This window comes from Anarrhichthys ocellatus, unplaced genomic scaffold (genome assembly GCF_004355925.1).
Source record: "Anarrhichthys ocellatus isolate YVR2014 unplaced genomic scaffold, GSC_Weel_1.0 scaffold184, whole genome shotgun sequence".
Classification (NCBI taxonomy): domain Eukaryota; kingdom Metazoa; phylum Chordata; class Actinopteri; order Perciformes; family Anarhichadidae; genus Anarrhichthys; species Anarrhichthys ocellatus.
In genome coordinates, this window is record NW_022280214.1 from 35143 (window position 1) to 46959 (window position 11817).

Consider the following 11817-nt stretch of genomic DNA (forward strand, 5'->3'; position numbering starts at 1 on the left):
TTAAAGGTACAGTACGTAGTATGATATTAACACAGTACCAACAACAAATTAAAGGTACAGTACATAGTATGATATTAACACAGTACCAACAAGTTAAAGGTACAGTATGTAGTATTATATTAACACAGTACAAACAACAAGTTAAAGGTACAGTACATAGTATTATATTAACACAGTACCAACAACAAGTTAAAGGTACAGTAAGTTTATTCTGATATAATTGTATTAATAAAGTTCATCATTGTATTCTGTTCCTCTGTTTTTCAGATCTGGGTGAGACAGTAAACACTTTATTGGAGGAGAAGAAGAACTTTATTACTCAGGTTCATGAACAGCAGAGACGGATAGAAGAGCTGACGTCACGGGTGAGAACGGAGAGAACCTGCAGGATAACTTGTTCTCCTTCTTCTTCTCCTACTTCTTCTTCTTCCTCTTGTTCTTATACTTCTTCTTATACTTCTTCTTCTTCCTCTCCTCCTTCTTCCCCTCCTTCCCATGTTGGTATGTTTCTGTGGTTGGATGAGTTGTTCTATTTATTATTTATTTTGAATTGATGACGTGACAGTGATCGGTCCTGGATCAATAAAAGGAATTTAAAAATCAAATCTTCCTTTCCTCCTTCCTGTTCTTCTTCTTCTTCTCCTTCTCCTTCCCCTTCTACCTCTCCTTCTTCTTCTACTTCTTCTTCTTTCCCTTCTCCATCTTCCTCTCCTCCTTCTCCTTCCTCTCCTCCTTCTTCCCCTCCTTCTAGTTGACTAACAGTTGAGTTGTTTCTCCGTCTTCCAGTCAGATAAAGATCGGGTTGAGATGAAGGATCTCCGTGAGACTGTTGAGCACCAACATAAAACTATCAAGAGATTTAACAGAGGTGAGAAACACAGTGACTGAGAACAACATATTGTGATTCTGATGCTAACATGCTAATAATAGCATGTAATCAGCATGGAAAAGGTTAACGTGCTAGCTCCCTGCCTCTGTAGTGTCCGTGATGGCGGCTCAGGAGTACGACGGGATGCAAGACCAGCTGGACCTGGAGCAGAGCCTGAGAGTGAAAGCTGAGACGTACGCTCACGAGGTAAATAAAAGTAACATGTAGAAGAAGAAGAAGAAGGAGGAAGGCAGGAATGTGTAAATGTACAGCTAGTGCTCAAGGGCACGGACCAGTGCAGGTTTGGACTCTTATGTTTGTTAGTTTTACAGTTTTTTACGTTTTTTCCTCCTCCTCCTCCTCCTCCCCTCGTCCTCCTGCTCCTCCTGCTCTTCCTCCTCCTCCTCCTCTTCCTCCTCCTGCTCTTCCTCCTCCTCCTCCTCCTCCTCTTCCTCTTCCTCCCCCTGTAGATGCTGGTGAAGCAGAAGGAGGCCAACAGACAGAGCATGTTGCTGCTGCAGAGCTCTGAGCCGAGCGTTCAGCTCCTCAAAGCTCTGGAGGACGTGGCTACGATCACCAAAACCCTGGAGGAGGAGCGACTGAGGCACCAGCAGGAGGTACAGAGTACCTGAGCAGGTAGAGAACAGAGTACCTGAGCAGGTAGAGAACAGAGTACCTGAGCAGGTAGTGAACAGAGTACCTGACCAGGTAGAGAACAGAGTACTTGAGCAGGTAGAGAACAGAGTACCTGAACTGAACAGGTAGAGAACAGAGTACCTGAACAGGTAGAGAACAGAGTACCTGAGCAGGTAGTGAACAGAGTACCTGAGCAGGTAGAGAACAGAGTACTTGAGCAGGTAGAGAACAAAGTACCTGAACTGAACAGGTAGAGAACAGAGTACCTGAGCAGGTAGTGAACAGAGTACCTGAACAGGTAGAGAACAGAGTACCTGAGCAGGTAGTGAACAGAGTACCTGACCAGGTAGAGAACAGAGTACTTGAGCAGGTAGAGAACAGAGTACCTGAACTGAACAGGTAGAGAACGGAGTACCTGAACAGGTAGTGAACAGAGTACCTGAGCAGGTAGAGAACAGAGTACCTGAGCAGGTAGTGAACAGAGTACCTGACCAGGTAGTGAACAGAGTACCTGAGCAGGTAGTGAACAGAGTACATGAGCAGGTAGAGAACAGAGTACCTGAGCAGGTAGTGAACAGAGTACCTGAGCAGGTAGTGAACAGAGTACATGAGCAGGTAGAGAACAGAGTACCTGAGCAGGTAGTGAACAGAGTACCTGAGCAGGTAGAGAACAGAGTACCTGAGCAGGTAGTGAACAGAGTACATGAGCAGGTAGAGAACAGAGTACCTGAGCAGGTAGTGAACAGAGTACCTGAGCAGGTAGTGAACAGAGTACCTGAGCAGGTAGTGAACAGAGTACCTGAACAGGTAGAGAACAGAGTACCTGAGCAGGTAGTGAACAGAGTACCTGAGCAGGTAGTTTAATTATTTGTGTGCGTGTGTGTAGGTGGAGACTCTGGGGGCCCAGCTGGAGCAGAGCGGTGTGAAGAAGCAGCTGGAGGCTCTTCAGAGGCAGCTGGAGCTGCTGGAGGTGGAGAAGAAGGAGGTGGAGGGACGACTGGATCGAGCAGAGAAGAAGAACGAGGAGCTGGAGGACCGAGGTGAACATGCTGATCAAATATTTGTACATAAATGAGGCACACGTTGACTATTTTACTTTATTATTCTACAAACTCCCACAATTCCATTGACTCCAACCATCGGTTGGAGTCTGCCCTGCAGCAGACCCATCTGCTGCAGGGCATCTGTCCCCTTTAAATAGGTCACATGAAGTCAGAACCACCAACTGACTTCAGCAACAAACACAGATAGTGAGAGAGGAGGCGTCACTCTGCAGGGAAACCAAGAGACAGACATGTGTAATGTAGTACATTACATTACATTTACATTACAGTCATTTAGCAGATGCTTTTATCCAAAGCAACTTACAATTCAGAGTCTATCACATTTCTACACCGTAGGCACAACTACGGGAGCAATTTTGGGGTTAAGTGTCTTGCTCAAGGACACATCGACATGCGACTAGCAGAGCCAGGGATTGAACCGCCGCTCTTCTGATTGAAAGACGGCCCTGCTATCCACTTAGCCACAGTCGCTAAGTCGCTACATGTTAGTAGTAGTACAGTTTTATTTATGTCTCTATTGTCTCCACAGTCAACGAGCTCCAGCAGACCCACAAAGAGGTCTCTGTGACAACCAGCACGGCCCCCCCTCCCCCTGAACCCGGGCTGGCCCCACCCCCCGCCCCTCCCTCCACTTCCCCCCCCCCCCCCCCTCCTCCTCCTCCTCCTCCCCCTCCCCCACCTCCTCCCCCCTCCAGGTGCAACCCCCTCAGGTGAGGACGGACATAAAACACGATTGACTTGTCATCAGTGTAGTATTTTCAACTTCCTGTGTCTCCTCATGACATCACTTCCTGTCTCTCTCAGCTCTCTGATCGCCATCATGAGGAAGACCTCCAAAGGCTCCAAGACCCCTGTGAAGGCCTCGGAGCAGCCTGCAGGTGAGTCTCACCTGTGTGCTACAGGTAACGCCTTGTGACATCATCACGGTGACCTATGAAAATAATAACTTTATGGAATTCCTGTTTCTGTCCAGCTGGAGAGGACGGAGACGTGAAGGCGAAGGCGCTGAACGAGATGATGGAGAGAATCAAACATGGAGTCGTCCTGAGGCCGGTCAAGAGTCAGGAGAGCAAGGTGATGATAATAATAATAATAATATAATAATAATAATAACAATAATAACAATAATGTAATAATAATATAATAATAATAATTATAATAATAATATAATAATAATAATAATATAATAATAATAATAATAATATCATAATAATAATATTATAATAATAATAATACAATAATAAAAGTAATATAATAATAATATATTAATAATAATATTATAATAATAATAAAAATATTATTATTATAATAATAATATAATAACAATAATAATAATGTGTCCCATTGAAAGAATCAAAAATAGTTAATTGACACAGTATTTAATCAGCTTTATTGTCACTGTGGTGACATTTAAAAACAACATGATGAGCTGTTATTGTTTCATCACATTATCAATCAATCAAACAATCAATCAAACAATCAACATTTAGCTGCTGCTGACAGACGGCTTCATAACAACTGTGTCACTCTGGAACATTTTATACACCAGAGAACATTTTTATTTGTATTCTTCTGTGAGAAACCTCACTCACAAAATATATATATATATATTTTCTACCAACGAGAAAATACTAAATATGAGTAAACTAATGAATGCAGCAGGTTAAAGGCGTTCTTATTATAACATCCGGCTCATTGTTCCTCCTCCATCTTTGTTTCACTGTAACTCTTCTTCTTCTTCTTCTTCTTCTTCAGCAGAGAGCAGCAGTAAAAGTGAGTATATTGATGTTTGCCTCAATCTTGAGATGTGAGGCAAACACACACACACTTTGAACTTCCAGTTTAACTGACATCAGGAGCTCAATCACTTTTAGTTATAGTTACATTCGTCCCTCACAAAAAGCTCAAATATCAAACGTTTCAGTGTTTATCAAACGACAGCACCATTGGTCACATGATCGAACTCTTGTGTCAAAGTAAAAATAATTTGTTTGTTTTTTCTTTCCAGCCGCCTCCAGTCTGTGAGGAGAAACCACAGGAGAGCGCCATGGAGGAGCTGAAAGGCATCCTGGTAACGCTGCATTCCCTCTAGTGTCCACCAGGGGGCGACTCCTCTGGTTGTATAGAAGTCTATGAGAAACAGTGATTGATAGGTTAAAAGCTGCTGCAGTGACGCTTGTGTTCTCCAGGAGACGGTGAAGAGGAGCCCCAGCCGAGGCTCTCAGGAGGCGGGGCCGTCTCCGTTGGTGAAGAAGAAGGACAGCGAGCTGGAGGTGATCCTGAGACGAAGACGCAACAAGGCGGGAGAACCTGGTTCTGGAGGTAACGGATCTAAAATACTCTGTTACAAGTAAAACATCCTCCAGACTGATGGACCCGCTGGAGGAAAGGGGGACACGAGAGAACCAGGATCAGGACTGAGAGGGGCAGACTGTCAGACTCTGCTGTAGTAGAATGAGAGGTTTTCTAAAGGGAGTCTGGTGCTCAGAGACACTACCACTTTAGTCCACAGGGGGCGACACAATCAACTCTAAATAAAGTCAGCATAGTAGCTGTGGATTACCTTCAAATTAAAGTTACTGCGATAAACTTTAATTTAGAGTTGGTTCTTCCCCCCTTAGTGATAGTGTCTCTGAGAACCAGACTCCCTTTATAAAACCTCGCATTCTACTGCAGCAGGGTCTGACAGTCTGCCCCTCTCAGTCCTGGTCCGGGTTCTGGTTCTCCCGTGCCTCCCTCCCCTGGTTCATCAGTACATCCTGGGTCTCCAGCAGCACATAAACTAAAAGGTGTTTGAGGAAGAGGACCTCTGAGGGTCACATGATGGATCTGGTCTCTGAGGGTCCCATGATGGATCTGGTCCCTGAGGGTCACATGATGAATCTGGTCTCTGAGGGTCACATGATGGATCTGGTCTCTGAGGATCACATGATGGATCTGGTTTCTGAGGGTCACATGATGGATCTGGTCTCTGAGGGTCACATGATGGATCTGGTCCCTGAGGGTCCCATGATTGATCTGGTCTCTGAGGATCACATGATGAATCTGGTCTCTGAGTGTCACATGATGGATCTGGTCTCTGAGGGTCCCATGATTGATCTGGTCTCTGAGGATCACATGATGAATCTGGTCTCTGAGTGTCACATGATGGATCTGGTCTCTGAGGGTCCCATGATGGATCTGGTCTCTGAGGGTCACATGATGGATCTGGTCTCTGAGGGTCCCATGATGGATCTGGTCCCTGAGGGTCACATGATGGATCTGGTCTCTGAGGGTCACATGATGGATCTAGTCCCTGAGGTTCAGATGATGGATCTGGTTTCTGAGGATCACATGATGGATCTGGTTTCTGAGGGTCACATGATGGATCTGGTCTCTGAGGGTCACATGATGGATCTAGTCCCTGAGGTTCAGATGATGGATCTGGTCTCTGAGGGTCCCATGACGGATCTGATCTCTGAGGGTCCCATGATTGATCTGGTCTCTGAGGATCACATGATGAATCTGGTCTCTGAGTGTCACATGATGGATCTGGTCTCTGAGGGTCACATGATGAATCTGGTCTCTGAGGGTCCCATGACGGATCTGGTCTCTGAGGATCACATGATGGATCTGGTCTCTGAGGATCACTTGATGAATCTGGTCTCCCGCTGAGACACTGGTCTTTTCTCTCAGGAAAGGAGCTTCAATGCTTCCTTTCCTTATCTCCTTTAGCATAGGAGACACTGGACCATCCTTTACCAAAGGACATAAAATGCCGTCCCACAATTCCTTGCGGCGGCAACATTTAAAGTGAGGGTTTATGAAAATAAACGATAAGCTAACCTTTATTTTCATAAAATGTATTCAAATGTATTTATTTCAAACATGGAACAAATATGTAAAATAAACAAATCAGGAATCACAAGTAAATAAAACAAAGTGTCTCAAACAACATAAATAAATATAACTCTTAATGTGGGACAGAAGGAAGGAAGGACCTGAGGTGTCTCCTTCTCTCAGCGGCCTAATGAAGGAGACGTCCGTGTTTGTAGTCCTTCCTCAGACCATTTGTAGTTTCACCAGCAAACATCCACCGGCACGTCACGATGACGTCGTCTAGTGTCAGTGAAGTTTAACTCTCACGAAGAATGTTTTCCTTATAGAGGTCAAGGAGAAGTGGTTAGGAAAGGACTTAGGAAGCATCTGAGCTGCAGTGTCAGTGTGTGTCCAGAAGAGGGCGACCTGCTCCTCTCACACTGTGAGACCAGTTCATCACTGACTGACCTCGTCTGGTGGACTGAGACCGTCTGAGGGGGGCTGATGTCATCTAAATATATATATATATATATATATATATATATATTAGTGCTGGGCAACGATTAAAATATTTAATCGCGATTAATCGCATGGATTTCTTGCGATTAATCGCATTGTTATGGCAAAGTTCAATAATGAATTCAAAAGTAGTGTATTGTGCACTTTTATTTTAAAAGTACTGCTATATGAACAAAAGGGAAATAACATTTGGCTCACGAGATGCAGGTAGCATGTTTTATACTTAATGTGAGTATAATTCATACTTTGTTGGCATCTTATTCTGAAAACCGGATGTTCGTCTGAAGAAACCGGATGTTGTTTCACGTTAATCTTTCCGCTAACTTTCAAAGTCCTTCGCTCGCTCCCGATCTGTGCCGTTTAAATGCGTTTACCGTGAATGTCAGCATATAGGTGCACTAACATGTAAGTGTCTGCTGACTTTACCGCAGCGATGTCCAGTAGTCTCCAGGGAGAGCAGCAGCTGGTGCAGCTTCTCTCTTTATTTCTGCCGACCCCCCTCGACCAGAAGCGGAAGTCGCCTTTTCTCTACGGCAACCCTCACACACACGCACACACACACACACACACACACACACACACAACTGACTATAGGATGTTTGCTGGCTTTTATCCCACTGTTCTTGTTGTTATGTATATGTATTGTCTCTTGTCTTTCAATAAAAAAAATGTAAAACATTTAAAAAAATAAATAAAAAATGCGTTATAATAACACGTTAACTTGCCCAGCACTAATATTATATATATATATTAGTGCTGGGCAACGATTACAATTTTGAATCTCATTGTTATGCGCAAAGTTCAATAATGAATTCAAAAGTAGTGTATTGCTCACTTTTATTTTAAAGTACTTCTATATGAAGAAAAGGTCAATAACATTTGGTTTGTAAACACTTTAAACACATCAGGTTGTTGTTAGCAGCAGTATTCCCTTTACACAGCAGTAGTTATAACACAGTTATAATGATTCTGATCATAGATATTCAGCCGGGGTTCACAACTTTATCTTAATGTGTAAGAGATGATATTTAAATATACTTCTTGAAAACTGCAAACCTGTCTACGTCATGTTTTTATGTTTGTTAAATTCTCAGTAGTGATACTAAATGATGCTTATTATACATATTACAAACAAAACACTTTAAAAACTCTAAAACAATAATTTAAATGAATCATTTATTTTTTGGTATTTTGGTATGTTGGTCAGACACACATGCAACGCTGATTACCGTAATATGTGTGGTATTTGTTATAAATGTACGTTGGTACATAGAGGGTGATAAGAAGCTGTACATGGAGGGGCTTAGGACCCAGGGGAATGTAGGTGAAGGAAGCAGGAAGAGACGGAAGAGACGCCACACAAACAGCTGTTCACCGCTCGTCACGATCCTGTAACGAGATGATCGTGCGTGTCCGCTTAATGAAACATAAAAATAAAAAACTGCGTTAACGCGCGATAATATAATTGTAGGCGTTAATTAATGAAGCAATGAAGCAATACTCCCAGAGGATCAGGGACTCTGTGGAGGTTCTGGTCTCTCATTGGATTGTCTGCAGGAGGATCGGGGACTCTCTGGAGGTTCTGGTCTCATGTCTTGTTTCTCTGTGATCCTCCAGACGAGCTGGACGGTCAGATGAGCCACGTCTCGTCCTTCGACAGCCTGAACGGGAGGCGCACCAGCAGCGACTTGGGCCGGGATCTGGAGGGACCGGGTCCAAAGCTCGGTCCAGAGAGACGGGGGTCCGGACCGGGTCCCGTCGTGGCCCGGAGAAGGAGGAGCTCTGAGACCGGCAGGGAGCCCCGAGGAGGCTCCTGGCAGGAGAGGAGGTCCTGCAGCTCCCTGACCGAGAAGGATTCGCTCAGTAACAGCTGCATCGGCAGGTTTGGAACACGACACCTCCACCCCTCTACCCCTCCACCACTCTACACCTCCACCCCTCTACCCCTCCACACCTCTACACCTCCACCCCTCTACCCCTCCACACCTCTACCCCTCCACCACTCTACACCTCCACCCCTCTACCCCTCCACCCCTCTCTAACTTATCTTCCCGTGTCTCCGTCTCCACAGCGTGGCGGAGGACGATCGCCGTCCAGATGTCCAGACGAACGGAGTCCGACCCGCCGAGGACGACACCGCCGCTGCCGAGTGCTAGAAAATGGACGTCTGAGGTCATCTGATCAGCCATTGGCTGATGTGAGAGTGATGTCATCTGATCAGCCATTGGCTGATGTGAGAGTGATGTCATCGGGGTCAGGGTGCGCTCACAACCGGAGTAGAAAACATTCTGCTACTTTTTATATCTGAGTGTTTTTCTCGTCTAATTCGTTTCTTTTCTCGAAAGGAGCTGAAGTGAGTTCAGAGTTCAAAGGTAAACGTTGTGAACGCACCCCCCCCCCCCCCCCCACCCCCCCCCCCCCCCCCCCCCCCAGCGCCTCGTCCAGCCGTTGTAAAACGCCTGACTGTTAAACCAGCTGAGCAAAAAACAAGTTTCATTACTGATTGATAGCTCCATAATCTGCATGTTCTTCTCTAAAGGAAAAGGAAACATTCAACAACAAGTAATAAAAAGAGTGATGCATGATGGGAAACATGCAAATAGATTTTAAAAGGCTTAAACGTTTAATGCAGTCGATATTATTTATGCAGTCTAGATTAAACTGGGACTTTCTACGATGGCTGACATTCTATCAGGTCTCTGAAGAACCTGGATCCAGAGAAGAACCTGGATCCAGACAAGAACCTGGATTCAGAGGAGAACCTGGATCCTGAGGAGAACCTGTATCCAGAGAAGAACCTGGATCCAGAGGAGAACCTGGATCCTGAGGAGAACCTGGATCCAGAGAAGAACCTGGATCCTGAGGAGAACCTGGATCCAGAGGAGAACCTGGATCCTGAGAAGAACCTGCTCTCCGTTTGCACTGAACTTTTTAGCTTCTTGTACTTTAAGACTTTTAACGCTTTATGACGACGTCTTTCTGTTTTTCTATTTGATGCACAGAAGATCCATTTTAAAGTCACCGTCTTCTTCTTCTTCTTCTTTTCCTCATCGTCAGCGTCAGCAATACTGAATATAATAATATAATAATACTTCTGAATACTGAGACATGATTTACATGCATGTGTGTTGAAACTCCTCTTCAGGTTCTTTACTTTTAGAAACAAAAAACAACCATTCTGATGAATTCTGATGTTATTTTAGTAAAAGAGGGTTCGTCCTCTGGGGATCATGACAGATCTGACGTTTAGATTCTACATGGCTGAATGCGTAAAGTGGACATTTTGGCTTGATGGTGGCTTTAGAGGAGACTGTCTGGGAACCAGGAACAGACTCAACAAGTTCAAGTTCATTCTCTCTGCTCTGATTGGCTCATTGGATACAAGAACGCCCCTCTTTCTTCTTCTCTGCTTTGTCAAAAAACAGTTGACTGCTGTGAAGTTATTATCATATGAGGAGTTGGTAGAAACGTCTCATGTTAAAGTGACAGTGAGGATCTTTTAACTGGTCCTGAACCAGTCTCAGTGTAGTGCTGATCCTCTATATGAACCAGTCTCAGTGTAGTCCTGATCCTCTATATGAACCAGTCTCAGTGTAGTCCTGATCCTCTATCAGACCTCCATCAGTAAAGAGACCATCAGAGAGAAGATGGTCTGTTTCTATAGAGTTATTCTTGATGCTCATCATCGGAGCCACCGGGTCGGATTCTGGTGAAACCAGATGAACTCATGCAGGTTCACCAGAACCTCCTTCAGCTCAGACTCCAGCAGAGACTGGTCCACCGTGGACAGACCCAGATCCTCCAGCAGAGACCGGTCCACCGTGGACAGACACAAATCCTCCAGCAGAGACCGGTCCACCGTGGACAGACCCAGATCCTCAAGAAGAGACACGCTGCTGGAGACCCAGGATGTATTGCTGTACCCGCTGGAGGGAAGGGAGGCACGGGAGAACCAGAACCAGGACTGAGAGGGGCAGACTGTCAGACCCTGCTGCAGTAGAATGAGAGGTTTTCTAAAGGTGCTCAGAGACACTACCACTTTAGTCCACAGGGGGTGACACAATCAACTCTAAATAGAAGTTCATGGTACTAACTTTAATGTAACACTGAGACATTTAAATAATCTTAACATGTTGCACTTGTTTCATGAAGTCACAGATATATAAACATGATTTAAGATCAAGAGGAGGAACTAGGTCTCTATCAGGGTCTCGTGAGGGTTTCTAGAATCACATCCAACAGGAAAGTTCTCAGGGTCCAACGGGACAGGATGTCACCTCTCCAAAGTAAAAGCAGAGAATCAGATCTTTGGAGGAAGGTGGTGCTCCTGTTCTCCATCTACCTCTGAACCTTCACACAGTCCTGAAACTAAACAACGTCTTCCTCTTATAAGGTCTTGTAAATATATATATATTTATATATGTATTTATTAGTGCTGGGCAAGTTAATTAACGCCGACAATTATTTTATCGCGCGTTAACGCATTTTTTAAATTTATTATAATTCTTTTTTTAAATTTTTTTTATTGAAAGACAAGAGACAATACATATACATAACAACAAGAACAGTGGGATAAAAGCCAGCAAACATCCTATAGTCAGTAGTTCTAGTGCACCTATATGCTGACATTCACGGTAAACGCATTTAAACTGCACAGATCGGGAGCGAGCGAAGGACTTTGAAAGTTAGCGGAAAGATTAACGTGAGACAACCTCCGGTTTCTTCAGACGAACATCCGGTTTTCAGAATAAGATGCCAACAAAGTATGAATTATATTCACATTAAGTATAAAACATGCTGCCTGCATCTCGTGAACCAAATGTTATTGCCCTTTAGTTCATATAGCAGTACTTTAAAATAAAAGTGCGCAATACACTACTTTTGAATTCATTATTGAACTTTGCCATAACAATGAGATTAATCGCGATTCAA

The 11817-nt window shown here is 44.3% G+C and overlaps 1 protein-coding gene across 1 annotated transcript in view; it reads left to right on the plus strand.

Annotated features, from left to right (window-relative positions):
- Positions 1 to 9284, plus strand: part of shtn3 (shootin 3) — a 10070-nt gene extending 786 nt beyond the window's left edge. The window contains exons 3-15 of the mRNA XM_031878521.1: positions 268 to 365; positions 787 to 868; positions 981 to 1075; positions 1339 to 1485; positions 2391 to 2544; positions 3098 to 3278; positions 3373 to 3446; positions 3542 to 3642; positions 4324 to 4341; positions 4577 to 4639; positions 4758 to 4890; positions 8503 to 8767; positions 8957 to 9284. Of these exons, the coding sequence (XP_031734381.1) occupies positions 268 to 365; positions 787 to 868; positions 981 to 1075; positions 1339 to 1485; positions 2391 to 2544; positions 3098 to 3278; positions 3373 to 3446; positions 3542 to 3642; positions 4324 to 4341; positions 4577 to 4639; positions 4758 to 4890; positions 8503 to 8767; positions 8957 to 9041 (1496 nt within the window). The 3' untranslated portion in view covers positions 9042 to 9284. The remainder of the gene's footprint in view (positions 1 to 267; positions 366 to 786; positions 869 to 980; positions 1076 to 1338; positions 1486 to 2390; positions 2545 to 3097; positions 3279 to 3372; positions 3447 to 3541; positions 3643 to 4323; positions 4342 to 4576; positions 4640 to 4757; positions 4891 to 8502; positions 8768 to 8956) is intronic.
- Positions 9285 to 11817: the final 2533 nt, after the last annotated feature.